The sequence below is a fragment of the Aethalodelphis obliquidens genome, unplaced genomic scaffold, assembly GCF_003676395.1.
Source record: "Aethalodelphis obliquidens isolate GAN/ISIS:26980383/991018 unplaced genomic scaffold, ASM367639v1 scaffold5, whole genome shotgun sequence".
NCBI classification, from domain to species: Eukaryota; Metazoa; Chordata; class Mammalia; order Artiodactyla; family Delphinidae; genus Aethalodelphis; species Aethalodelphis obliquidens.
Window position 1 is genome coordinate 18245986 of NW_020837949.1, and position 27808 is coordinate 18273793.

The 27808-nt window shown below is 48.1% G+C and overlaps 2 protein-coding genes across 2 annotated transcripts in view; one reads left to right on the plus strand and one right to left on the minus strand.

The window, feature by feature from the left end:
* LOC113618547 (aldo-keto reductase family 1 member B10-like) overlaps positions 1-4481 on the minus strand; it is a 64380-nt gene extending 59899 nt beyond the window's left edge. Inside the window, 1 exon segment of the mRNA XM_027102763.1 lies at positions 4368-4481. Within this exon segment, the coding sequence (XP_026958564.1) occupies positions 4368-4481 (114 nt within the window).
* LOC113618079 (aldose reductase) overlaps positions 1-27434 on the plus strand; it is a 34277-nt gene extending 6843 nt beyond the window's left edge. Inside the window, exons 2-11 of the mRNA XM_027101861.1 lie at positions 10665-10749; positions 18895-19062; positions 19796-19912; positions 20897-20974; positions 21279-21401; positions 21908-22014; positions 22336-22417; positions 22985-23068; positions 24721-24803; positions 27026-27434. Of these exons, the coding sequence (XP_026957662.1) occupies positions 10684-10749; positions 18895-19062; positions 19796-19912; positions 20897-20974; positions 21279-21401; positions 21908-22014; positions 22336-22417; positions 22985-23068; positions 24721-24803; positions 27026-27068 (951 nt within the window). The 5' untranslated portion in view covers positions 10665-10683 and the 3' untranslated portion in view covers positions 27069-27434. The remainder of the gene's footprint in view (positions 1-10664; positions 10750-18894; positions 19063-19795; positions 19913-20896; positions 20975-21278; positions 21402-21907; positions 22015-22335; positions 22418-22984; positions 23069-24720; positions 24804-27025) is intronic.
* Positions 27435-27808: the final 374 nt, after the last annotated feature.

Here is a 27808-nt window from a genome sequence, read left to right on the forward strand (position 1 = left end):
ACATGATGGATCCTGGCTGCAAAGTTCAAACCCTATTCTCCAACTCAGGCTTGTCAGAAACAAAGCTGATATTTGATGTCTGTATCCTTGTGTCTATGGCTCAATTTATTCTCAGCTCAGGAAATGAAGAGCAGTCACCCTCAAACTCCAATAGACTGTGACTAATACATGTTGACAGTTACTTTGACTTTTGTTTGCCCAGGGATTTCCAGGCTAGGAACATACAATATGCTATTTTTCTGAACATCAGATAAGTGTTCGCTTCTCAAACAAGTTCTGATACTCTTAAAATAGACAAATACAACTTTCGTATATGGGGGCATTAAATCAGATTATGATTTGGGTAAATATCTTTCTAAGCTTTGCTACAAGGGTAGCTCTCTTTGAGATTTTTTATTTTTTTTATAAATTTATTTATTTATTTGGCTGCATTGGGTCTCTGTTGCTGCGCGCAGGCTTTTCTCTAGTTGCGGCGAGCGGGGGCTACTCTTTGTTGAGGTGCGCAGGCTTCTCACTGGGTTGCTTCTCTTGTCGCGGAGCACGGGTTCTAGGCGCGTGGGCTTCAGTAGTTGTGGCACTCGGGCTCAGTAGTTGTGGCTCGTGGGCTCTAGAGCGCAGGCTCAGTAGTTGTGGTGCGCAGGCTTAGCTGCTCCGCGGCATGTGGGATCTTCCTGGAGCAGGGCTGGAACCCGTGTCCCCTGCACTGGCAGGCGGATTCTTAACCACTGCGCCACCAGGGAAGCCCTCTTTGAGATTTTTTAAATGACTACTGAAGAGAATTTTTTGCAAATATTTGCTTTTGTTTCTGCCTTTTTAAAATTAATGTCTATATATAGTTTGGGCATTGGCAATGCTACAAAGCTGATCCCTCTTCAATGCCAGAGTTAAATCAAGGCCAACTCTGGGCACATGGTCCCAGAGTTTACCCAGATGACTGATGCCTGTTCACTGGACAAAAGCAGCCCTCTGAGAAAGGCTGTATTGCAGAGTGTTAGCAATGAATCCCAGAGTCAGATACCTGCCTTAGACCCTGGCTCCATCTTACTCGCTATGATCTGTGGCACCTTTTAACCTTCCCATGCCTCAATTTCTTCTTTCACAAATTGGGGGAATGATAGTAACTGTCTTGTAAGTTTCCTGTAGGGATTACTTAATTAACAGGCTTGGAATAATGCCTGGCATGGAGTAACAACACTGGTTCTGGAGCCAGACTGCCTGACTCAACATGCCACCTACTCAACCTCTGTAGGTCTTGGCTTCCTCATCTATAAAACTGGTATAACAATACTTACCTCTTGGGGTGATTACAATGCATAATTGGGAACATCTGTGCAGAGTTTGTGGCAAGCAGTAGCATAAATAAGACAGAAGTTTATATTTTTCCATCATGTAAAAGAAGATTGAAGGAAGGCACTCCAGGTCTGATAAGGCAGCGGCACCATTAAAAGAATCTAGGCTCCTTCTGTCCTGTGGCTTTATCCATGCTGTCTCATGATTCAATCTGGCTGCTTGAGCTCCAGCATTACATCCACAATCCAGGCAGCAGAAGGGAAGAAGAGGCAAAGAAGGGATGGTATACACATAACCCTTTACTTAGTTGTTAGGTTTACCGAGAAATGTTCTCTTAGAAAACTCAATTCCCTTTGCTTGGTTAGCATGGAATTAGAGCCTTTTCTCTACTATAATTTTACTTCCTATAAAACTTGCTGGGGATTTTTCTGCATTCATAATCAGAACGAATCACATAGTTTCAGAAAACATTTTCCCCCAAGAAGTTTCATATATACATATATGAAACAAGTTGCATGTGTGTGTAGACATGCTGCAGTCGATGGGCTTATCGTGTATATATTTGTCATTTACATTTTATGGAGGCTGCCCTCTGATAATCTTAACTTTTGGGGGGTCAGAAACCCACCTGAGAATCTAAAAGAAAGCTTGGAAGTCCTCCCTGGAAGAATGCACATAAAAACACACACTCCTAATGGTGCATGTAGTGGGTTTTTATTGCAATGAAAATGTATTTCTTTCTCAGAAATAATATTAAAAAATGTACAGTGATTTATGACTCATTCACTCTCATAAATGTTCAAGCTTGGCGAATTGTTTTGACAATGGGCTTTCCTTTGCTCTTAACAAAAGTCCGTGAGTTTCTCGGGAGCGTGCTCCCATTTCTCGACAAAGTCTTGTGATTCTACTGGTGACTCAAAGCCCTGATTCTGAGCAAACTGATGATGCCTGCAGCAGCAGACAAGGCTTCTTTCAGGATTTTCGCAGAGTATTCGAAATTTATAATGCAATGTGGGGCCTCCTCACACCCAAGGAGTCCCTCCCCCGCCCCGAGGCACTCCCCACCCCGTTATTCTTTCAACGTTGTTATCCCTATATGAAATCATCACAGTCGTTTGTTTAATAAATTTATTTCCTTAAAAACTATCGTCTTAAAATCTTATTCATCGTGATTACTGAGCTTTTTGTCTCTGCACCAAATTGTGAGTGAGTGCCTCCCTTGACCCACCCTGATCTTGGCCCTCGAGGTTGGGCAGTTTGAAATAGGTTGGACTGAGGGATGTGGGGAGGATTTACTCCACAGAAACTGGCAACCACTGCAAATCAGACCTTCCCCACTCCCCGCCCCCCCCAGCCCTGGTTATTAAACACTATCCACAGACCACTGCCAACAAGCCTCATTGCGAGAAGCCCTTGTACTTTATCCTCCAGCTCTTCTCTGAATGTTGGGTTCGTGAACTTGCTGTAAGTGAAAACCAGCGCCCCCTGGAGGACGATGCTTCCCCTGCAGCTCTCTTAAGAGGGGGGCTGTTTTTCCTCTACCAGTCTTCATTCCACTGAGCCTAAAAGTGAGGTGAATATCCTCCTGGGATATCGCAGCTTTTCGTTTATTTCCTCTCTCAACATTTCAGATACTTTGAAGTACATGGCATCAAACTGTAAGCCCCACTGTCCCTTCTACTGACCCCAGGGTCACTCTTCCACTTTTCACCACCCCTTCTGTAACCATTCTCCAAGACTTCCGACATCCGTATAATTCTTGGTGCCTCTGGTATCTCATTTAGTTGACCCCCTTCAATTGTTATGAACTTTTCCTCTCTTTACTGTTACTACCAATACATCTCCTACCATTAAATCTCAAATTTCAGCATCGCATCCTGACCAATACCTCTTTCCCCTGCCTCTAACACTCACACTTCATCAATTCCTTGGCTCCATTAAGACCCCTGATCCACTAATCTTATCTCACTTCACTATCCATCACCTCCACCTTCCCTAGACAGTCAGCATCGCCTCGTCCTTGATTCCCTCTTTATCCAGCTTAGATTCCATGGTCTATTGCAATAATTGTTCTTCGCATTTATGCTTAGCTGGCAAATGGATTTTTTCTGTTCCCACCAATAGGAGGATCAAAGACATTTTGTATTCAGACAGAACAGACAACAGTATGCATTTACAGATTTTCCCCAGGGCTCAGTTAACTGTCTTTCTTTCTGTTGTAGTTCAAAGGTATCTGGACCTCTGGACATCCCACCTTGATCCACTATACCAATGACAGCATGCTAATGGGACTGTCTGAACAAGAAATGGCTAGCACACTGGAGACCCTGGAAAGAAACATGTACTCCAGAGGTCGGGGAGTAAACCCCATCAAGACTCAGGATGCATGCCACACCAGTAAAGTTTTTAGGGGTCCAGTGGTTGGGGCATTCTGGGACATTCCATCCAAGGAAAGGAAAGCACAAATTATTGCATCTTGAAACTATCATAATGAAGATGCTTTTCTTGGGAAACAGCAAGAGTGCCATTAAATGATAAGCTCGGATTGTTGCTTAGGCATTTGGGGCGTCTTGTGCCAGAGGACAGGCAAGCAAGAAGAGTCACCATCCTTCCTTGCTTCTCCACCACGCCCCCTCCCCCCACCCCATGTACACACAAAACAGCTCAACCACCCTCAAGGTCCACAGAGGCCTCTTCTCACCTGCTGGAACGTGTCTCTCTAGGTATGCACATGCATCACCTCCCTCTCCATCCTCCTTCCAACGCTGCCAACCCTGCCCTCATCTCTATCCTGATCACCTCCTTTGTCTTCATCATGTGGCTTAACGTTATCTGGCCAGATATTACATTAGCTTGTTTTTAGGTATGTTTACTATTTATCTCTCCCTGGCTAGAAAGGAAGCTGCATGTGATCAGAGACTGTCCTGTTTATCTCTGTAATCCCAGGACCTAAAACAGTAACTGTTGGCATTAAACATTCAGTAAATATTTATTGGATAAGTGAATGAGTTTGTTGACTGAATACACTTCTTCCATAAAGGTACCAAACTTGCTAATACTACATGTGCTTTACCTACGCACAGAGATCTTTTCTTATAGTAGATTTTCTCAGGACGGGTATGGTGCTGGCCACTGAGGATGAAACGGGGGCTGGCAGCCAGGAAGTTGTCAATCATGTCATCCAAGTCCATGCTCAAGTCCAAGCTGCCTACAAATACCAGAACCTGGGTTAGCAATTCTGTAGGTTCACTGACCTGCACCCACCCCACTCCACCCCTCCAAAACCAGGACCCCAGACAAATGAGGAGACCCCTCAATCTCACCAGTCACCTATTCCTAAATTGGAGCGCAGGAGACTTATTTATCTGCACTACTGTTGCAGCAAAAATAGAAATGAGACTTTTCTGATCAACAAGGAAAATAAGGAAACAGTGAACAGTCTGGGGAAACAACATCAACAGGCCTGAAAGAGTTAAGCAATCTTGGTTATTCTTTAGCTGTTACTACTAACAAACACTTGTAGCTAGACTTGTCCTTCACGAAGCTGACTACTCTCTGACTCCATACGAATTACCATTTGCACCTGACATTTCTTCTCCCCCTACACTCCCTTGCAGCACTCTTCATTTCAGAAAGAAGGTCACGGGCCAGTAACTTCAGGGACACCAGACCCGGTTGCTGAGCCACCTGATGCCAGCTTTGGCCATGAATTTGCAGAAGAAAAGAAACGCAAGACCTTCACTACTTTGATCCTTATCACATACCCCCAGACTGCAGACTGCGAGCCCCACGCATAAAATCTTCTCCGATTCCCCAAGGAGGGAGGCACAGTTCTTGAGGCATTAGCGTACTGTGTCTTCCCTTGGCCTGGCAAAGAAAATAAAGTGCCTCTCTATTTCTTATCTTCCAATTCTCTGTCTCCGTATTGCTATTCGGCATTGGTGCACAGGGAGCCAGATTTGGCAACGCTCGCTACGCGGCCCATTCCCCTCGCAGTGACGGATGGGTAAGTCTCTCCTCTTGCCACTAGTGTACTAAGTCCCCTCCCTCGGAAAGCAGGAGCCGCAGGCCGCAGAGGTTCTCAGCCACAGGGCCACCCCACCTCGGGATAAAGAATTCATTAATGCCTTAGGCATTTAATACAATGCCTCCCTCAGTCATCTGCTTTCTCTTAGGCTTTTTTGACTGGGAGAAAAAGGGTGGAGTCACTGCTGCAGGGGCGGGAAATTGTGCTGAAGCCCACAGATGCGCACACGTGCTCTCACGCATGCGCATGCGCTGTAAGAGTGTGGCCTGCACCAGTGCTCGTGGTGTGGATAATGAATGCTCTATGCGAATAACTCCACCCCTGGGGGTTGGTTCCTTTTTATTTTGATGCTCTTAGGCAATGTGAGGTGAGGGAGGCCTTTGCCTCTATGCGGAATTTAAGGGGAGGAGGGTGCCAAAAATCTCAGGAATCGAGATAGGTTATATTTTAATGCAATATTTTAAAAATTGAAATTAATGCCAAAAAATCCATGATGAACAAAATATCAAAATTTTAAAAGAAGGCCACTTAACTAACTTGTTGGTATTGGGCCCATTAATATTACCAAACCTCAGTTTCTTCAATGCCCCAAATGGGAAAGGAATAGTCAGTTGTCTTGACCAGGAGGTTGTAAGGGTCAAATCAGACAGTGAATTTGAAGTGCCTGATACATGGAAGGCACCCATGGATATTATTATTCACAGGAATTTATTGAACAGTTGTGCTAAAGGTGACACAACGTTTGCTTCTCTCTCTCTTTTTTTTTGCTCTTCTGCTGTATCTATGAGTCTATGAGGAAGGTTAATATTGACAGTTCTCCCAACGATGTTTGCCATCTAAACCTCATCTTGCAAACAAAAATAAATATTGACACAGCTCCCCGACAGACCAGTTCCCTGAGCTTCTTATGTCCAGCCCACTCCATGACAGGAGCTGAAGCCTCTGTCCTTTTCCTGTGACCTCCACGCTCTTTCTCGTCTCTCCCTGCTTCCCACTTCCAGAGGACCAATCTCAGGCGTTCTCATTCCAAACTGATGACTGCTCAGCCAAGGGTACCGAAGGATGGAGTGGGCAGAGGCGGGGAGAAAGACGCCTTTGTTGGCATGACAGGAATGCTCACCCTGTGGATTTCTCCTGGGGCTGCTGTTGTCAGGTGCCTGGTGTGTGGTTATCACAGTTTTGCTGCTACCTGAAATGAGGAGTAGTGGTGAGGCCACGGTATGGATGGAGGGCAGAGTTCCAAACTGGAGACCATGACTCAGTAGTGGACCACGAAATCATTTATCATGGAATCAGGAGTGAATCATGGTTGCAATCGATACTAGAAAAATAAAACAAAACAGAATATGCAATATCAGAGTATGCCACAGATAATAAGGATGAAAATTGTTTTGTGGGTCTTTGGTGTCTGTGATACATATACATATGTGCACTGTGTCACATATGTGAACGAAGAATGTCACCTGCCATATCGGTAAAAAAAGAATTTGTGGCCATCAAGCCATCAGCCGCTGGCAGCCACCCCCAACGGTGCACCCTGAGGGGATTCAGGATGGAAAAAAAACAGGATACTGTCCCTAGATAGCTAAGGTGCATATCAAAGGAATAACTTCAATGAGCCCAGACTCTTGCATCTTCCCATACATAGAAAATTGCTAAATTCCTTAACTTGAGATATCCGGTTTTCTTTAATTAACCATAATCTTTTGATGTTCCAACTACCAGGTCTTTGTTGCAAAAACTCCTACATATCCTGGCTCCTCCCTCACCTCTTTGGAGCAGTCCTCAGAGCTCTCTGAGAGGCTGTCACCCTCAGCAAGTCTGCTGAATAAAACATAATTCTCAACTTTTAGGTTGTGCATTTTTTTTTCAGTTGAAAAAAACGTATTTCCTACTGTGAGTCGTGGTAAAATAACTTGAAAGCCACCGGTGTAGTGGATAAGAGTTCAGGTGCCATATAGTCAAAGTTCTTGGGTTTAAATCTTGACCATGCCACTTACTTGCTATGAGACTTTAGCAATTTATTTCCCTTCTCTGTGCCTCAGTTTCCTCATGTGTAAAATGGATGAATAATAGTACTCACTGCAAAGAGTGGTTATGAAGATTAAATGATTTAATGCACACGATGCTTGTAGAATAGTGCCAGGCACATAGTAAACTCAATAGAAATTAGCTATTATATTATTACTATCAGCAACAGCACCTTCATGTAATGTATGTAAAGTGTCTAAAGCAGTATCTGAAACATAATACGGGCTCAATTTGTCCTTGTGGAAGAGACTTTGCTGCTTACTTTATTCTACTGTATTCTCTTCTCCTCTGCTTTCTGGCGCACAGGAAGATGACACTTGCCCATCTCACTGAAGATAGGCAGAACCTCGCAAGTAGGTCTGGCCAGTAGATTGTAGATGGAAGTGATGTGTGCCACTTGCAGGCCTGAGCAATTCATTACTCATTTGTGACTTCCTGGTGCTCTTTGGCTCTCCTGAGGCAAACCCTGAAGACTTGGGTTGGGGCAGCAGTGAAACAATGTGGTGGAACCTCTAGCCTGGGTCCTTGAGGGACTGCGAATAGAGCCTACTAGCTCCTTTCACCTCCAGCAGCCTGTGTGGACAGGTAGCATGTAACCTTTGTATGTCTGTTGATAACAGCTTTATGCAGATATAATTCACACGCCATCATATGCACCCTATTAAAGTGTACAATTTGGTAGTTTCTCATATATTTACAGAATTATACTAGATTTCACAGGACTTTGAATGCCAAGCTAAAGAGTTTATGTTTTAGGGCTTCCCTGGTGGCGCAGTGGTTGCAAGTCCGCCTGCCAATGCAGGGGACACGGGTTTGTGCCCCAGTCCGGGAAAATCCCACATGCCGTGGAGTGGCTGGGCCCGTGAGCCATGGCCGCTGGGCCTGCGCGTCCGGAGCCTGTGCTCCGCAACGAGAGAGGCCACAACAGTGAGAGGCCCGCGTACCGCAAAAAAAAAAAAAAAAAAGTTTAAGTTTTATCCTGTACTTAATAGGAAATTGTCTTTTAATTGCAAAAAATGTTTATTAATGAAATAATCTGACAAAGAGTATCCTCCCTTACATTTGGCTTATTCCTAACTTTATCCCTATGTTACACGTTGTTTTTTTCATGTTTGTAATCATGTCCTATTTATGATTTTGTTTTCTACTTTCACCTTAGTGTTATTTCATATACACTTTTCTCTATATCTAAATTGTCTTCATTTTTAATGGCTACACTTCATCTCTTGCTATTATTGGACATTTGCAGTTTTACATTATGTGTATAGAACTGTTTTTCATCCATACAGGTGTGTGTGTGTGTGTGTGTGTGTGTGTGTGTGGCTAGACTAGGGTGAGGCAAGTGAAGTGCCAAGGGTAGAAAGCTTAAGGAGGTGTCCACGTTCAGGCCTGCAGTTTTTCACCTAAGTACCTCACTTGCCTCACCCCAGTCCCAGCCCTATACCTATAGTATGGTATGTGTGTGTGTGTGTGCGTGCGCATGCGCATGTATGTGTGTTTTCGTTTCAAATTATTTCCTCAGGATGAGATTACTGGTTCTCATGATGGGATTATTGGTTTCGAGTACATTAAGATTCATATTGCTCTTAATAGGAATTACTAGAATGTTTCTCAGAAGAATTCCATTGATGGATTTCTAAAGAATAACTTTGATATGTGTACAATGTCATTTTACAAAGATTACAGAGGCAACAGGGCCTATCAAAACAGTATGTTCCAAATACAGTACTATTGTTGCTACAGAAGAGCCACAGGTCTGACTTTTTACATTTGATAGCCCAGTCAGAATACTCCATTTTTAGCCAGTTATGCTTTCATGCAGTCAACTTGTAAACTCAATCATCAAAGAAAGAACAACAAAGCCATTCATAATGAATATACGTCCCTAACAGATAACCCCTCTGTGTATAGCAACCTGGTCACTCAGGGTGACTTTGGACGGCAACCTCTATGCCGACAAAGATCTTATGAATGCAGCGTGGTAGGCTACTGCTGTTCTACCACAAACCAAATTCCCAGCGGTAGGCTCAAATTAAAATTCTCTTACTGGGGGGACAAATAGTATCAGAATTTGCCTACTAACAACAGTTTTTATAATAGTCAAAAGGAAAAACTCTCTGGGCTAGTCTGTTTTGTATAAATTTTTCCTAGGGGGGTGCTTTTTAGAAGTCACTAAACGGAAAATCACCAGAATGGAGTTTAGAGAGGTCTGATTCCTGAGTCATTCACCGGGCAGAGGTAGTTCCCAATCTTGCATAATTAGGGGAAATATTAAAGGGAGATGGAGCAGAAAGATCAAATTTGAGGTAGGGTGCAGCATCATGGAGAAGGGTTGTTGGAAAGAATCCAAAATTGTCTACAAAGGTCTTCCAGCAACTTTCCTATGGTTATCTTGGAAACTAATGTGTTTTCCTACCTGCCAATTAAGGCCGATTAATTTATTATCTAGCACCTCCTAATTCGGAATATTTTGAAGCCACAATATTAAAGTTAACTTATCTTTTGTGGGTTTCTGCCTTATTCATCTAGAGAGCTTCGCTAAGTTACCATGTATGAAATGTGCTGCTTTGATGGAGTCATACTTACCAAAGACTGAATGTCCTCTCTGTGTTCTGGATTAAGCTCATCAGGGATTTCTAACCTCGAGAGATGCTGGCTTTTGGAGGAAGGCTTGCTGAACCACACTCAGTGTGTACAGACACAGCTCACATCTAGGGTGGAGTGTGAAATTATCCCTAGGAGGCTACATACAGGCTGGACAAACCCTAATCTCCAGGTGATGTTTTGTAGCAAGATTGCAAGCCACTTTTCTGGCGTGCACCTAAGAGCAAAGTGTGCTAAACTGCAGCAGCAGTCTGTGTGTTCCTACACGTTAAAGACCCGGCTTTGGTCACATTCCCAAAGAGCACGATACTGGTCTTGAACAATAGACAAATGTACCCATATGCGCTCTTTTAAAAAATGAAAAAAAAAACCCTTCCCAGGCTACTTATTTATGAGAAGTCTGTTACTTTTGCTAAAACATTCGCGTTTCCACGCTCCACAGCAGTTGGCTGAGCCAGCTGCGCCGCGCGGGGCGTGGGCGAACCAACGGCTAGAAAAGAATCCGGTCCCGCTAGGACCTAGCAGGAGGAGCTTCCCGGCAGAGCCACCCCACCCCGGGCTAACAGAGGCGCTGCGTCCTGATTGGCGGGCGGGCCAATCAGAAGCTGCCTTTGCGTAGCCGGGCGCCTATCGTACCCGCCGCTTCTGCGGGCCTCACCGGCTATATAAAGGACCGCGCTACAGCCTGCGCTTCATGGTCCTCTGGTCGGAGTCAGCGGAGCTCAGCAGTCATGGCCAACCACCTCGTGCTCTACACCGGCGCAAAGATGCCCATCTTGGGGCTGGGCACCTGGAAGGTAGGTGCCCTGAGGAGCGCAGTCCGGGGCTTGCTTCAGGCTCGGCGCGGCCTGGGGCGGGAAGAGACCTACAGCGACCCTGAGCGACCCCGCCGCGGACGCCCCGCCTGGGAGGAGCCACGTTCGGGCTGGCCGGGCCCCCGGCGGGGTCGGGCCTGCAGCGCGGGAACCTGGACACCGAGGCGGGCTGGGCGCTGGCCAGCGGTTTCGGCCCAGGGGCCTTGCGTGGGGGGCTTGAGAACGCCTCATGGGCGGCCGACCCTGTAACCCCTGGTGCTTGGGACCCGCGGGCCGCACTTTGAATCCTACCCCAGCTGGAAAGTCACTAACGGGGCGCCGAACGAAGGGGGCTTCCCGTGTCCCCGACGCTGTGGCCCCGAGGATGGAGGTCGGGGGCGGGGCCTGAGAGATGGAGGGGAAAGAGCCTTGGGCTCCGGCGTCCCTCGCTTAACGGCACCTCTTACGCCCGCTCCTTTGTCTTTCTTCGAAATAGTTTGTCCTTAATCGTATCCGGTTTTGCTCCCTCAGGAATAAGCGTCCCAAGGTGAGCTCGGAGACTGCAGGTGATTCAGTTAGGCGGCACGAGTTTGCCCAGGACCCGTCTATTTACACGTCCCCAGACGCGAGCCACTGAGCCCCCCGGAGCCGGGCGTGCCTCCCGGGGTGTAGTGTGCTGGGCGGAGAATCTGGGCCGGGAGGTTCCCGCCCGTGCAAAACTGCGAGCTGCCCTCAGTAGTAAAACTCTTCGGAGACCTCGGTACCACTGAAATCTGTGCACAGAGTCCCCAAGAAACGGTTAGGAGTAAAATGGGTAATCTGAGTATCTGAAAATTAGCGCAGAGGGGTGGTATTATGGGCGCCGAGGGAAACCCAATAATTTTAAGCCGCTTATACGTTAGCTTCGGGTATTGTATATTACATTGCACAGCTGTGACCAGGGTTTTCCTTGGAACTTCGAATATAGGATTGGGCATTGGTTATTTACACACAGACAAGGAAAAGAAAACACTGCATGGATTGAGGGCGCCGTGGAATGGTTTGAAATAGAGCAGCGGATGGTGCTTACCTCAACCCGAAAACCTGCAGTTGAAAATTTGTAAATATAAGGGTGAATACAGGGTCGTAGAGTTGTCTCACACAGAAAGTGTTTCTTGGCCAAAGTGATCAGAGTATATGTGACTTGTGTTTCCTTCCAAAAGCCCAATGGTGGCTCTAAGGGTGTAATTGAATTATGACCATTGTACCAAGTTAAATTATATCTGTCACAGGTTATTCTCTTGGAATGGATGTGAACAGACACTTTGTTGGCAATGGCACATTACAGTTTTTACGATGGTGAACCACCATCACATGTAACTGGAACAAAAGTTCCACAAAACAATACTTAAACCTTACTGGGTGGGATGCATTCCAATATTTTTATTCTAAGCTCGCGGTTTCAGAAATTATGGTCCTGACCTTAGGTTCATCATTTCAAAATCACGAGGCTGGGGTAAATAAGGAGTAAAAGTTGATAAAAGCGGGTTTTAAATCATTTGCTTGAGCACTTAACACTCCCCCCACCAACCCCAAAGCTGTATATTTAGTTAAAATAGCTCTGTAACTGTACATTTAGATCATTCATTCCAGCAGACTAAGTTCATTGAGGGCAAGGGTAGCGTCTACCTTGGTCACAGCTATTTACAGCACTGCTCAAGGTGCCTGGTAAATGGTAGGTGCCCTAAAGATATGTGTTGAATTAATACGGAGAAGTAAGATAAACTAGATTTTGGGGGCGGCGAGGAGATGTTGTACAGAATTGTGTAGAGGCGTGGTAGGGGAGGTGACAGTGAAATGGTATAAGTATGGGCTTGGAGTAGATTTCCTTTTTTTTTTTTCAAGTAAAAAAGGTATATGAATAGTGTTTTAATACCTTTCCCCTGTGTGTGTGTATATATATTCCTTCACAGATGCTGGACAAAGATGGGGTTACCTAAATACCGTTTGCTTATCTTTGTGAGAACTGGGGGAGGCTCTGGGAGTGGGTGCGGCACCTCGTTCCTGTGGATCTTCCATGTGACGGTGGCTGTGTTGTATCCTTCAGACTCCTGGCGGGGTTCTGGGAGTCTCCAATCACTGTTCCTTTGAAGGTCCTCACACTCTCCGTTCTCTCTTTGGAGGTGAAAGTTTCAGGCCGATGGGAGAGCATCTCTGCCTCAGAGCCCATGTGGCTTAGAGGCAGTTTCCCTTGGCAAGCTTGACGTCCCCAATGGACGGTAAATAAGCCATGAGCATTGTATTGCCAGGAAGTGACTAAAACAGAGATTACTTCTGATGCTGACCAGTGTCCTGTTGCTGATAAATGTTTGGCCCTAGATGAAAAGTTGATGGTAAATGGCCGTTGTAACTCACCCACATACTCAAAACCTAGGAATGGACGTAGAGTTTCTCCATCTCTTTTCCATTATCTCTGTATCTGCCCGCACCCAGGAGCCTTTGAGACATTTTTCCCTAATTTCTAGCCCCCGCCCCCGCCGTAAAGTTCAACATCACAGATAGACTGTACATCTGTCTGTGTCCATTGGCTCTTTGGCGGGCCACAAACCGTTTTATAAGCTAAGATTTTTTTTTGCCACCGATAAACCAGTTTTTGCCTCTTTGAGGGTGATATCACTTCCTTTAAGAATAGGAGAAAATGCTGAGAAAGAACTCAAGGCAAGCTCATGATGGCCTGAGATCCCGGCCTGGGGAAGAGGGGAGAGGGCAGAGGTGCTGGCACTGGAGCTAAAACAGTAGCTTGTTTTCCTGTTCACAGGCCTCATCTCCCTGCAGGCCTACACCTGGAGCTCTTCAAGGGCAAAGATACTTAAATTAAGACCTGCCTGCCCAGGGCCATTCCTGGTCCATCCCCATCTCAACCAGGTGGAGACAGTGATGTCTTGGAATTCAGGACAGATTGATTCATGTTGAGCGGGAGGAAGTTAATCTTGGTTTCATAAGTTGGTTTGTGTTTGTTGCCAAACCGAGTTATGAGCTTTGGTGTAAAAACCATAGCCAGAATTGACTGTTGTCCTGTGATAAGGCAATGAAAGAGATTCTTCAGCGGAATGCTCTTTATCATTGGAAATTGTGGTTTACATTATTAAACTGTAAAATAAATTTGGACATAGTTGAACACGATAAGCCAAGTGAGGTTGGCTTCTCTGCACCAAACAATGAAAAGCGTCTCTGTTGCCGTGAAAAATTGCACATTGTTGCCATTCTCAGGGTTCTGCCAGATGCTTATGTTGTTGGAGTCCTACGAGTGTGGCAGATTTTAAGCCTTGTTGATACAAAGCTGCCAGATCCAGGTCTCCCAGCTGTGCGGAGTGGGAGCGTTGTGTGTAAGCACAGGGCAGGCGAGAGGCGAGCAGGCCCAGCTCGCTCAGGTGTACCCCAAGTTGATCGGGACTGTATTGTCAACTGATTAAGTTAGAGCAGGGGCTGAAACCCTTTTCGTCCCCAGAATATCTGCGTTCAATATCAGAATACCTTTTTATTACGGAGGGGCTGAATTGGAAGCCAGAATGTTATTTGTGAATAGGAGTTAGGACAAATCAAGGTTGGGACTGTTGCCTAATCCCCATTTCTTTGTATGCTCTTCCAGCAGCTCAGGGGTTGGTAAACCGCAGGCCACAGCCTGTTTTTGTAAATAACGTTTTATCAGAACACATCTCATTCCTTTACATGTCTTTTATGACCCCTTTTGTGCTGCTCCAGCAGCAGAGTTGAGCGGTTATGACAGACCATTTGGCCCACAAGGCCTAAAATATTTTCTGTCTGGCCACTTTCAGAAAAAGTTTGCCAACTCCTCTTCCAGAAGATTCTAAGTAAATTAATTGGAACCTGGAATACATTTTGAGAAATTAGGTCACAGATGTCTGTTTAACATGCATCTAGTTAAAATGCTTTATATTCACAATGAAAAACAAAATTATATTGTGACATCACTAGTATTTAAACAAAACCAATAATAAGAAATAAGCTTAGTTTCTCTTAAATGCAGGTTGAGTTTCTCTGAAGAAAAGCTGGTTTAATCAGAAGAGGTTAAACAGTGTTTTTCAGTGACAGCTTTTCCGGAATATGTTAGTTTATAAGGCCTTAGAGGTTGATGCCCTATTTCTTTATTAATCTAAGTTCACATCAAAAGTTATGGTTGGGGACTTCCCTGGTGGCTCAGTGCTTAAGAATCCACCTGACAATGCAGGAGACACGGATTCGAGCCCTGGTCCGGGAAGATCCTACATGCCGCGGAGCAACTAAGCCTGTGTGCCACAACTACTGAGCCTGCTCTCTAGAGCCTGCGAGCCACAACTACTGAGCCCACGTGCCTAGAGCCTGTGCTCTGCAACAAGAGAAGCCACCGCAATGAGAAGCCCGTGCACCGCAACAAAGACCCAATGCAGCCAAAAATTAAAAAAACAAATAAAAAAATTAAAAAGTTATGGTTACCTGTTTCTTGCTCCAGGGTTACCATTGGCACACTGTTCTCATACTTCTTACCCAGGATGGTTTTTCTTCCCCAAAGTGAAGTTTCCTTTGTTCCCTACCCACCTCCTTCATTACAAAAGCGATACCTGCTAACTAGAGAAAATTTCAAAAAAAAAAAAATGTCTGAAAGGACACAGTCCTTTCCTCCCAGAAATCCCCATGTTAAAACTGCAGAGGATTCAATCTCCGAGATACTTGTGTTTTTACCAATGACATTGTTTTATAACCTTTCTTCTTTGGATCTGTGGTGTTTTTGTTGTTGTTTTTTGTTTTTGACTTGCAGAGGGAATAGAGGGAGGGATATTATCTTAAAGTAACGTGCATGGGCTACAAGCAAAGTGGAAGATGATGAGGTTTTTAAAGGATGAGAGAGAGAGAGAGAGAGAGAGACTGACAGTGGTTTTCCTGGGAGTGTTACATGAAAAGAAAATAGGCTCAGTTTGTGAAGCTGATGGGGGCCTCAGGGGCAGAGACTTGTCACCACTGTCACTTGCTGCCGTCAGCCCAGAACATCATCAAGTTGCTACCCAAGCTAGAGCTTTGGAGCTGTAAGGTCTGAGGGGAATGGGAATAGGTCCTGTGGCCAAGTCACAGGGCAGATTAGTGGCAGAAATGAATTTCAAACATGATTTTGTCTGTAGGATTTGTATTATTATTACTTTAAAATAAATTTAAAGGATTTGTATAATCTGGTTATTTATAACTTGGGTGTTTCCTCTACTGGTTTTCTGCAGATTTCCTATTAGATGTACGGAAACAGATCTTTACGATTTGTTTTCTTTTCAAAGCCTCAGTCTGGACCCCTGCCTTCCATGGGCAGTTTTCAATGTGGACATGGGATGGGGAGATGGTGTAATTGTACGTTAGCACTCCCAAGTTTATTGAGTCATTTTTTACCGTATCTTAAAGTGATGAGGGAAGTTAGTTTAGTCTCTGTGGGAAGGGCTCTTGATTGAGATAGTATTGAACATAGTTTGTGGATTCTGGTATATTTTCATCTCAGAGGATGATTTTCCAAGCCCAGGAGACTTGTCCTCTCCCTGACCAGTGCCTCACAGCCTCTTGGGGTCCACCCCAGAGTACACAGACCTCTCAGCAGAGGCTGGCTCTCAGGTCCTCGTGCCAGGGTTTGAATCCTGACATCTTACTGCACCATCATGGCCAGTTTCGTAACCTCTCTGCACCTTAGTTCCCTTATCCACAGAGATAACAGTATCTACCAGGGTCGTGGTGAAGGTTCAATTCAATAATACGTTTAAAACTAGTGAAAATTGACCCATCACATATGGCAGTTGTTGTTATTTTCAGTTTGAGCCATTGTGGGCTAAACACCACACGGGGCACGTTCCATTTTGTTACATATCTGCCCTGGCACAAGCCTTCTCGCAACCGGCATGCCTGTCCCAGAGGCGGGCCTGGCCTGCCCAGCCCAGGTGAGAGCCATTGGTTTCTGGCTGTACATAGAGCCGGCGGCCGCAGGCAGCCTTAGTCCCCACTGCTGCAAAGGCGTCTCTGAAAAGGGGAGGCCGGCATGTAGCACCCATTCGCAAGAGTCTTTCTATGCATTGCCACAGCTTGTACAAATTTAATTTGTAAAATGCATGACAGTCCTCGCTTCTGCTTTGCTTTCCCCTTTGAAAGCAGTTTGGGCTTAGCTTCCCGGCACGTGCTTCTCTCGCTTATCAGCCCTCTGTCCAGGGAAGGGTCAGGGAGCTGTAGCTTCTTCGTGACCTTTTGAAGGTCATTTCTGTCCTTGGCTTCTCTATAAAAACATCACAAGAACGTGTTTTTAAGTTTTTTTGTCAATTGTTCAGCAGCCTTGATTATCCCCCTCTGCAGTCTTCCGGTTCCAAGGCACTGAATAACCAATTTAATCTTCAGCAGGAAGAAAAATGTGTCCAGGTGGGTATTCATTGACTTACAAAATGATGTCAGGTGTACCAGATTCAAGGCTATAAAAGATGTGCCCAGGAGCCATCTCTCACCAACCCTCATCTGTCCCTCAACCCCACTTTCCTCTAGCAGCTCCTGGCTCACATGCTTCCAGCACCGGGACCCCAGCAGAAGAAAATCTTGTCTTGGTAGCATCAGCTGAAGTCCAAAGATTGATTCTCATGGGCCTGGCTGGGGTCATGTCTCTGGCCCTGCGCCAGTCGCTGTGGCAGATGCAGCGTGTGGCTGGGCTGGGCCTGGGAAAGGTTCCTGCCCCTCTGCCCATGGTTGGGGGCAGTGAGGTGCTGGACTGGCACAGTACAGGCCCACAGAGAAATCCAGTCAGGGTGTCATCAAGCCTGAAGAGAGTTGACGCGCGCCGGCAGCCAGTTCCCCGGCTGGGTCTCCTTACCTGCTCTCTTTCCTGGGGAGGGGTGTGCTCTGCTCTGCTCTCATCAGCAGCTGTGCCCAGGACGCCACAAGGAGGCCGTGGTACTTACTCCGTTCTGGTTATGCCAAGGTTTCCCTGCTCTGTTCCTTTAACCGAGAAGGGTGGGGGGAAGGCTGCAGGTGTAGCTTCTTGGGTCCTCCAGGGAACTAGGAGGTTGCCAGATTGTCTGAAGATGTTTTCTGATCTCATACCTGAGGTCAGCATCGCCTATCCACACCCCCTACTCCCTCCGTGGTGGCCAGAGAGCTGGGCGAGGGTCCCCCGCTCCTCTGCCCTGGCCTGTTCACAACAGCCGATGTCAAAACAGCAGATGTCTGCAGCTGCTCATGGCCCTGGGGAGTTTTCCTGGTCATTCTTTTCTACCCCAGCTCTCCAGAGGAATGCGCTGTGTGCATGCAACAGTCTGATGCACACGCGTTTGCTTTCCACCTTTCTGGTCTGAGAGGAGCATCGCGGAGATGTCTGTGCGGCCAGACTGGGTGCTGGGGGCGCTCCCCACGCCTGTCCCGCTCACTCAGACGCGCAGATGGTCAGGGCAGGCGCGGCATTCAGTCTTTTTGCCGCTCTGACCACAAGCCATATGGTGGTCTTCCACAGCTCCCATTTCCCCCTCCTGTCGACTCATTTCTGTCCGCTAATACCTCTGAGGGCCCACCTCCCACCTCCACCTCTTAAAGCAGATTCTTACACAGTGAGATTGGAGCACAGGCCTTTGAACCTGCACCAGTAATGTTCCTGACTTTGATACACTCAAAACTGCTTAAAAACAAGTGATGGCCAATACCAGAATCCACGAGTGGAAGGAGAAAATAAACCATAGGCATTCACTCACGGAACTCGGGAACCAAATGGGAATTGGAGTGAATATTTACAGCGCTTTTGAAATATTTTGAGCTGTTTGAAGGAAACGGTATCCCTTATTGTCTTGGGAACCTAATAGATCCAGAGAGTGGGGGATTTTTTATACCATCAATGGGTTCTGAAGAAACAAGGAAGGGAGAGGCTTTGGCCCATCTAATTAAGGTGATCTGTGCTCCTAGTAAGTGGTGGTCAGATTTTCCTAAAATGAAGCAACATTGCATCTCACCTCGGGATGTTCAGACACTTACCGTGGCCTGCCTTTGCTAGCCTTAAAAGAAGCAGGAGCCCCTGAGGAGCCGTGGGTTCCTGCTGCCCTTCTGAGTTGTGTGCACACTGTGTTTTGTTTCATTTTTGGTTTTATCCCTATGCCTTCCATTTCCTGTTTCTTTCAGTCCCCTCCGGGCAAAGTGACGGAGGCTGTGAAGGTAGCGATTGACCTTGGATACCGTCACATTGACTGTGCCCACGTGTACCAGAATGAGAACGAGGTGGGGTTGGCCATCCAGGAGAAGCTCCAGGAGAAGGTGGTGAAGCGTGAGGACCTCTTCATCGTCAGCAAGGTACCCCGCTCTGCAGGGGAGCCTGAGGGAGGGTTCTTGTCCACATTCATCCAGGGGCAGCATTAGCTTAGGGGCCACGACCACGCTCTGGGGCCTCCTAATACAGCTGCGGTTATCACCTGGCAGGCAGTTCTTCCAGGGGAGGTGTGTTGACTCAAGGCCATGGGGGCTCTAGGGCTCGCCCATCTGTGGCCGCCTGTCTGTTGGATGGTCATTCCGCCCGGACCCATTGGTTGGAGACCCTTGCTGATGCGGCCAAAGCTGTGGGTTGGCGCCCCCGTTCCAGGGAGTTACCTTTGAGGACAGTACTTGGTTCCCACCTGCAGACTGATCTCCGCCACTGGCCACTGTCTTTCACCCAGAGGCTGGTGGTGCCCAAAGGACACCGGGTGGGAGGGTGAGGCTGGCCCCACGAAGACCAGCCTGTGGGAGAATAGGCCAGAGAGCTCATGTTTGGAGCCTGGGGCTGGCTTGCTGACCTGTCCATTCTGCTTGGCGCCTTCAGTCTGGTCCTTGTGAAAGGTTTCCTTGATCTGATCACCCTCCCTTCCTTTGGAAGAGTTAGGATCCACGTGTGAAATGGAATCTCCCTCCCCACTGTTTACAGCGTCACAGTGAAGTGGGTGGGTTGTGGGGAGAGGAAAGCAAGTTCTCTGTCCCCGAGCTGTCTGGCTCCCGGCCGGGAAAGTGCTTCCGGCACGCAGGGTAAGACTTGTTCTCTCGCTGGCTTCAGCTGTGGTGCACGTTCCATGAGAAGGACCTGGTGAAAGGCGCCTGCCAGAAGACGCTCAGCGACCTGAAGCTGGACTACCTGGACCTCTACCTTATCCACTGGCCCACTGGCTTCAAGGTACGTACCCGGGGCTCAGGTGTAGCCTGTGGCATCACCCTCTCCTGTTAGCAGGTCGTGAGCAGGTACACAGTCTGTATGTGTCCTTGCTGCTCTGCTCAAGGTATGGTGCCTGGACCAGCAGCAATGGCATCACCTGGGAGCTCATTAGAACTCAGTCTCAGGCCCCACCCAGGCCCTTTGAATCTGAACCTCAGGTGACTTGCATGCACGTTTCAGAGTTGGAAGAATGCTGCTCTTTGTCATTTGGTGATTGTATAACTTGAAACTTTGTGACAGTGAACATGGCTCAGGTGACACTCCTGCCCATGGCCATAAGATGTCATCAGTGACCGCCCTTCCCCCCTGCCTCAGGCACCTACACACATACCCATTCATACCCTGTACATGTTTGTGCGTGTTTCTACATTCCACACACACCCCATCCTGCGGGAGCTGGGTAAACCTTGGCAGCCTGCCTCTTCACAGAAAGCTCTAGAGCTATTATGTCCTTTGCCTCCTTTCTAGCCACGGGGCTCAGTTTTCTGCTTTGTCAACCAGCTTGAAGGCATGCAGGTTTTTACCCTGTAACTCTTATTTTATTGCCCTGTGGTATATCGGGGCCTTACTTTCAACCTTTGTTTTTCACAGTAAGCTGGCAAGGCTCGGTGAGGTGGTGGTTTTGTAGGTTTGGATCCAGCCAGGACATGGGCCCTGTGAATCCTGGCCCTGAGTCCTCCCTGCCCATGCACACACTGCCATCCACGGCGGGGTTCATCTCACTGACCGAGAATTGTCCATCTCCACCTGATGGCCAGCACCAGCCCAGGAGTCGTCTGCCGTTTCTTCTTCACACTGACACGGATTTGCTCTTGATTATCCTCTAAAACCGTAGCCAGCTATTGTAGCTTAGAATAATTGTATCAGAACTTTGCTTTCAGAGATGCAGCTCCCCCAGCAGATCTACGCAGGGCTGTCACTGATTGTCTTTGATTGTTACCACAGCCTGGGAAGGACTTTTTCCCATTGGATGGGGACGGCAACGTGGTTCCCAGTGACAGCGATTTTGTGGACACCTGGACGGTAAGGCAGCCCCTGGCTTGGCCTCCCCTTCCTTGCCAGCTCCCCAGTCTCCTTGCGAGGGGCCAGGTGTGAATACCCAGCTCTGCCATTTCTTTCGCTGTAATTGTTACTCTCTGTTTTTTGCTCTTCCTGTCTCATTAAAGCCAACCTGGCTTTTGTCTTGGTGCCTCTTGTCTTCCCAAAGATCTCATTTGCTATCACCGACTAGGGCAGGACCTGGTAAGGTGTCTGGTGGGAGAGGTGCTTCTGACCCTTGTCCTTTGGGGTACATGTCAGCAGCAGGCAGACCCTCTTTGGTCTCTAGGCCATGGAAGAGCTGGTGGACGAAGGGCTGGTGAAAGCTATTGGAGTCTCCAACTTCAACCATCTCCAGGTGGAGAAGATCTTAAACAAACCTGGCTTAAAATACAAGCCGGCGGTGAACCAGGTAACATCCGGCAGGGAAGCCACTGTGCCTGTTTGTTACTGTGTGATCCTAGCAGTTACTTTCTGTCCGTGTCACCTGGGGCGCAGCCGGGAGGCAGGTCCCTGGACGCCGGCAGAGTCCTGATTTATGGCTCAGAAAGACAGTGACACATCTGGGAGTGAAACTTGCAGGAGGGAACGGGTTTGAGCCTGCCTTGTGAAGACTCAGGGTCCTGAGATGAGCTGTGTGCAGACATTGAGATCCTCAGACCTGTCACAGTTGATAAATGGCCAAAGCCAGAAAAACCCTCAGGGCCCATGGCGACGGTAACAAGATTATTCTCGTTAATGTCAAGGACAGTTGCTGGGAAACAGAGACAGTTGTTAACAGCTTATCTAGGAGTTGGGACATTGGTTACATATAACTTTATGTCTGGGGAGGGAAGGGCTTAGCATGGGGAGACTTCCTGTGTGTCCCATGGCCCCTGCCCACAGTGGCACCATCAGCCCTCCTGTTTGCATCTGCAGGTCGAGTGCCACCCGTACCTCACTCAGGAGAAGTTAATCCAGTACTGCCAGTCCAAAGGCATCGTAGTGACTGCCTACAGTCCCCTTGGCTCTCCCGACAGGCCCTGGTGAGTTTCCACGGGATTGTGTTCTCTTGTCAGCTAGTGACGGTTAGAAATGGCTACAGAGAAAAACCCAGCATCAAGGAAAACGCTTCTGGGGCCGATGGGCAGACGTCCCCAGGAGCCTCCTGTTGGGGTTCCTGGTTGGTGTTTCCAGTAGCAAGATGCCTACTCTTTTTCCAGCGGGTTGGGAGTTTGGAACTGAGCTCTGAATCAGAAGACAGGCAGGCTGCCCTCCAAGGTCGATGAGGGTTAGGGTTAGGGTTGACGGCTGCCTGGAGTGGTGGCGATGATGGTTGCTCACGCAGACCGTGTTTCTGTCTCCAGGGCCAAGCCCGAGGACCCTTCCCTACTGGAGGATCCCAGGATCAAAGCGATTGCAGACAAACACAATAAAACCACAGCCCAGGTACAGCCATTTCCAGGCGCTCATGACTGTTCCCAGAACTTCCTGCATTTGTGGTGGTGGTTCCCATTAGCCGGGGGGGTGGGGGGAGAGTGACCGAGCCCTGTCGAGCGCTCCCTGGACGTCTGGCTCGGGTCCTGGAGTGTGTGGTGGAAAGGGACTTAGAAGACTGCGTGTGGTCTGGGGATAATCGGACCTGCCCTTCTACCTCCGAGGGCTGGCACGAGGGTCAGCCTCAGCACTGTTTGGGAACACCCGCCTCTATACTCATAGAAGGACACTCGTGATCAGCTGAGCGCTCCCAAGTGGTAGAGTGAGTTCCCAGACAGGGAGTAATGTACCTGGGAGATGCGGAAGCACGTGGCAAGGAGGCTGAGAGCAGGGCTCGGGGGTCAGAGCCTGAGTGTCTCCCCTCCCCCTTGCTGGGCATGACCCCATCACCTCTGAGCCTCGGTTTCCTCGCTGTGAAGTTCTGGGGTTTCTTTCTCCAGGTGATGGGTGTGTAAGATTAGGTGAGATGAAAGTGTAGAGCTCCTGGTATACGGACGCACTCGGCACCTCTGTTCACAGGTTCTGATCCGGTTTCCCATGCAGAGGAACTTGATCGTGATCCCCAAGTCTGTGACGCCCGAACGCATTGCTGAGAACTTCCAGGTAAGGTCCTGGCTGGTCGGCCCAGGGTCTTCTCGGTGGAGGAGGGGCCAGCTCTTCACAGGGCCTCTGGATTGTCATGTGTGTGCCCACCCTGCCCCGTCTCCTCTTGGAGTGGCAGGGAGCCCACCGCGGACTAGGGACAGTGGTTCCTCTGGGAGGCGGTGCTACACCCGGCAGGCCCTGGGCCTCGGGCCCCCGCTCTGCATGCACACACCTGTGCTGAGGCTCCTCGGGGAACTCATCATTTGCCGAGAAATGTTGCTCTTGAGTGATGCTGCCTGGGTTTGCTTCAGGGCTCCGTTAATTACTGTGCCTCAGTTTCCCCATCTGTAAAATAGTACCTATTTCAAGAGTTGTCATGAGGATTAAAAAAGATGCGCCGAAGGGCTTCACGCAATGTCTGGTACCTTCATCAGCACTCAGCAAACACTGCTGTGCTGATACGTCCGAGGCCTGCAGAGACCTTCCAGGGCACCAGTGAGGTGTTCTCTCCGAGCACCTGCCAGAGCAGAGCAGACCTCCTGGCACCCCCTGCCTGCCTGCCTCTCATACCAGTGTTGGGGGCTGGGCTGGGAGAAGAGCTCTCCAGGAGGGTCCCTGCGCCTGTGAGCCTCTGCTGTCACTGAGCAGAGCAGCTCTGCCCGGACCCCCTCTGTCTTCACCTGAGCCCTGGTTCCCAGCAGCTCTTGTTTCCATAGCAAGCAGCTGATTTTTGCCTGTTCCACTGGCCAGGCTGTGGCTGTAACACGTGCTGCTGGTCCCTGGGGCCTGGGGAGGGTGGAGGAGATAAATGGTAAAACAGTGACCACGAGAAACACATATCCTGCTAGAGATGCATTTTTTGTTTCATATTTTATTTTTTCAGGGTGTTAGAAAAGAAACATTATAAAATGGCTAATCTCTAGTACTAACGTAATTATTTTGCATCTTACTGTGTAGTCTGCACATTTTTGCACGGTTGTGATCACAGAGTATGCAGCAGGCTTTCTTTCTGCACATTCCGCAATCATCCAAGCTGAGGGCCCTCCTCTGGTCCTGGGGCAGGCAAAGTTCTCCACCTGATACGCCTTTCTCGTCTTCTCTGTCTGTCAAGACCTTATCTGGCTTCTTAGGCCCATCTCAAATGGCATCTCCTTTGACCACATCCTTCAGCTTCCCAGCTGGAATTCCTTCCTGATTCCTCTGGATTCCCTGCGTGCTTTGTGGAGCCTCTTTCCTGCAGTGTGCAGCTAATTATTCCCTGTAGCATAGCTGTTGAATTACCTCGTCCTTTGCTTCATTGTAAACTGAGGCAAAGACACTTCTTACCCATCACTGTATTCCCCCTGGTGCTTATCACAGTGGAAGCGGTCGGCAGAGGTTTTGAAATGAATGGAAGAAATAAATGGAAGAAAAAGTATCATTTTGTTCGGAGGTTCTGGAAGGGAAGGTCTGTTCTCATTGTTCACATACTACCCAGACAAAACATGTGCGTTCTCTGAATAGTCATGTGAGAAACTTTCTCTGAGTTTAGTCTACCTTCCTGCCCCTCCTCACTCCAGGCAACATCTCACCAGTGATCCTTCCTGGAGCTGCTTGTATGCTTCCCTATTTGATAGCTGTTTACAGAGCTTATTGGAAGGTTGGTTTTTTGTTTTTTTTTTTCTTTTTAGGTCTTTGACTTTGAACTCAGCAGTGCGGATATGACCACCTTACTGAGCTACAACAGGAACTGGAGGGTCTGTGCCTTGGTGAGGTGAGTCCCGGGAGAGCCCCAGGAGGGTATCAGGTGCTGCAGATGAAAGAATAACTCCTGGAGGCCTTACTGTCCAAGTCCTGCTATTGCAGCGGCTCTGACTTGTGCATGTTACCTTGCCTGTTAACTTGCCTTCTCCTCCGTGTACAGCAGGAAACATTTATAGTGTGTCAGCTGAGCTGCACTCAGCCCCCCGGGAAATGCAGGGAGCTCTGCCCTAGATGTCTTCTCCCGCTCCCATGCACTGTTGGCCTAACCTGCAGTAACCACATATATTGACTTTTAATTTTCAAATTTTAGTGGCACATCTGAAACCAGATGATCCCAGGTGGCGCGTGCCCCGCCTTCTTGGAAAAATTTGCATGTGACTCTTCGTCTCTAATGACTAACGAAAGGGTTCTAGTTGGAAGACCATGGTGCTTGGGGCTCAGCTCCGACAGCGATTAAACCATGTGACCGAGAGAATCACTCGGCCCCTCCAGCTATATATGTGCTGGTTCCTTGTATTCCCTCTGACTTGTAGTGTGGAATCTGAGGGAGATGACAAGGAAGGTTGTTTTTTCTCTTTTCGTTTTTGCACCACTGCATTAACTCCGTAAAGTTTAAAACTCATTTTCTGCTTTCAAGAAGAATCTCCCCACTTCACAGTGGAGACTAAGAACCTCCTCTCTCGTGATTTTTATCGTCCGACTTCTCTGTTTCTTCTCTTCTTCTCAAGTAGTTACTCTTCTAAGCAAAATCTGAGCATTCCCTAAGGCCGGCTCGGGTGCTAGCTCTCTCCTTCCAGCCTCTGCTCTCTCTCCAGTTCTGGGTTTGCACCGCTGGTGGCTTCCCACCGCCCTGGCAGGTGTTCGCCAGGTTTGCATCTTGGCCGATAACTCTCTCCTGAGCTTCGTTCAAGCACACGCCTGTGAGTGTGTTGCTGCCACGCTTGGCCTCGGATTCGGAATAGGCCAGAGGCAGAGTTTACCACTGGCCCTTTCTGATGATCCTGTTTGCGTTAATGGTGCTTACCCTTTAGACATGAAAATCATTTTCGATCTGGCGGGCAAGGGAGAGAGAAGAGAGAAGTGAATCAGTCGCCAAGTTACATCTGTTCTGCTTTGAGAATCACTGATCGTTCGTTCAGTTTCCTTTTCCCTTCCCGCTGCTGACGCGGCATATTGAAGGGCAGACAAACCACAGGGGTTTTCTGTTCGGCCCCTTTACGTATAGACTCCTTCTACTGTCTAGTGCTATTCTAGAAACAGCTGTCAGATTATCCTGTGGCCACTGATGTTAATGGGTTAGGATTGGAGTGGGGAGGGAGCGGCTGGCTGCAACATCCCCGGGTCACCTAGGAAGCGTTTTCTAACCATATGTACACATACATACGTGCATCCACATTGCCACAGTTTGGCATCTATCGCTATACTGAGCCCCTGTGGCTAATGGCAGTGTTATATTTCTCAGGTTTGATAGGATGCCAAAACAAAACAAAAAAATCCATGGGGAACTTTTGAATTGCCTAAATATTTGAGTAGGAGTTGTATGCCCCAAGCAGGGTTCACCCTGGGCCTTTCACACTCTGCCCAGCCAGACTTCCCAACGCTATTGCCATTACATTCCCAACACAGGCCATCGGCCCTGCAGATGGGACTGTGAACCTTGGCCAACACGTGCGCCTGCATCAGTCCACCCCCAGCTCAACGTCCAGCCTGTCCCCTCTCCCTGTGTTTCCTGTAGCAAATCCTGAACTACTCTCCTGGCCTCACTTCAGCTCCCACTGGTACCAGGAGGTTTTGGAGGTGACAGTGGCTTCTTGTTCCACGTGTTCGGAGCACTTGCTGTGTCACGTGTGCAGACTTGTTAACATCTCTTATGTTATTATCACCCTCTTACTGTTTAAGGCAATAGGTGCTCTCTGGTCCTGCAACTAGACTGAGTTACCAGGCGGCAGGATTCGTGTCTTGCCGCCCTGCACACCCTAGGCACAGTGCTGGGCACACAGGGAGGGTGGTGTCCATCACACAGGTGCTGATGGATGAGAGCCCCCTGGCAGAGGACTGGAAGGTGGGCCACGACCCCAAGGGCAGACCCAGGATCTGCAGTCTCAGAAGAGGCTCGTGCTCTCTGAGGCCTCTCTTTCTACCTAAATGAGACAGCATTTCTGACTTTTTGAAGTTTGTTATGGTCAAAGTCTCTTCGTCAAAAGGTAATGTGTTTCTGTTTTTTCCTGATAGCTGTGCCGCCCACAAGGATTATCCCTTTCACGAGGAGTTTTGAAGCTGTGGGTGCCTGCCCTTCCCCAGGTGACCTGCTTTTCCCCACCTCACTTTTATTGTGTGTAGTATAGTTTGGCCTGTGTCCCTCAGCGGTGGGTCAGCGACTTACAGATGAACCAACGAGGGCTCAGCCAGCTTGGTGTTGGGTCCGAAGAGCAGAATCAGTAGATTAGAAGTCTCTTCAGTTTTCTTTGCCCTTCTTCTTGTCCATCTGGGGAAAGCACAACCCAATACCCTTTTCTAAATTGAATTTACAAAATCAAAATAGTGCCTCTAACAATTGCATTTTGATTGCTTGGAACTGTAATCCTTTCAGCTAGACTTTTCTTTGCCTCAAATAAAATGTGCTCTTATGAGTTTGACGCTGTTTATTTTGTTTTGGTTTGTTGAGACGATGTACCGCCTTCCCTGCCCCTCAACCTTCCTCCTCTCGATACCCATACAGCAGGCCACTCAGCTCTGCAACAGGAGGGAGGACTTGGTGTCTTTACTTTTAGGTGGGGACCCATCACCTCGGTACTTCACCCATTTAGCTTTAGGGGTCTGGGTCTCATCCTGGCTGCGCATCAGAGACACCTGAGAGGTTTTGAATGCTAGCGTGTCTGGCCCTCATCCCTGGAAGCTGATCTCATTTGTCCAGGTGTACCCAGGACTTCAAGAGTTTGCAGGATCCCTGGGTGACTCTAATGTGTAGCCAAGGCTGAGAGCCTCAGCCCTACGGCCGAGCCAGAACCCGAGTCC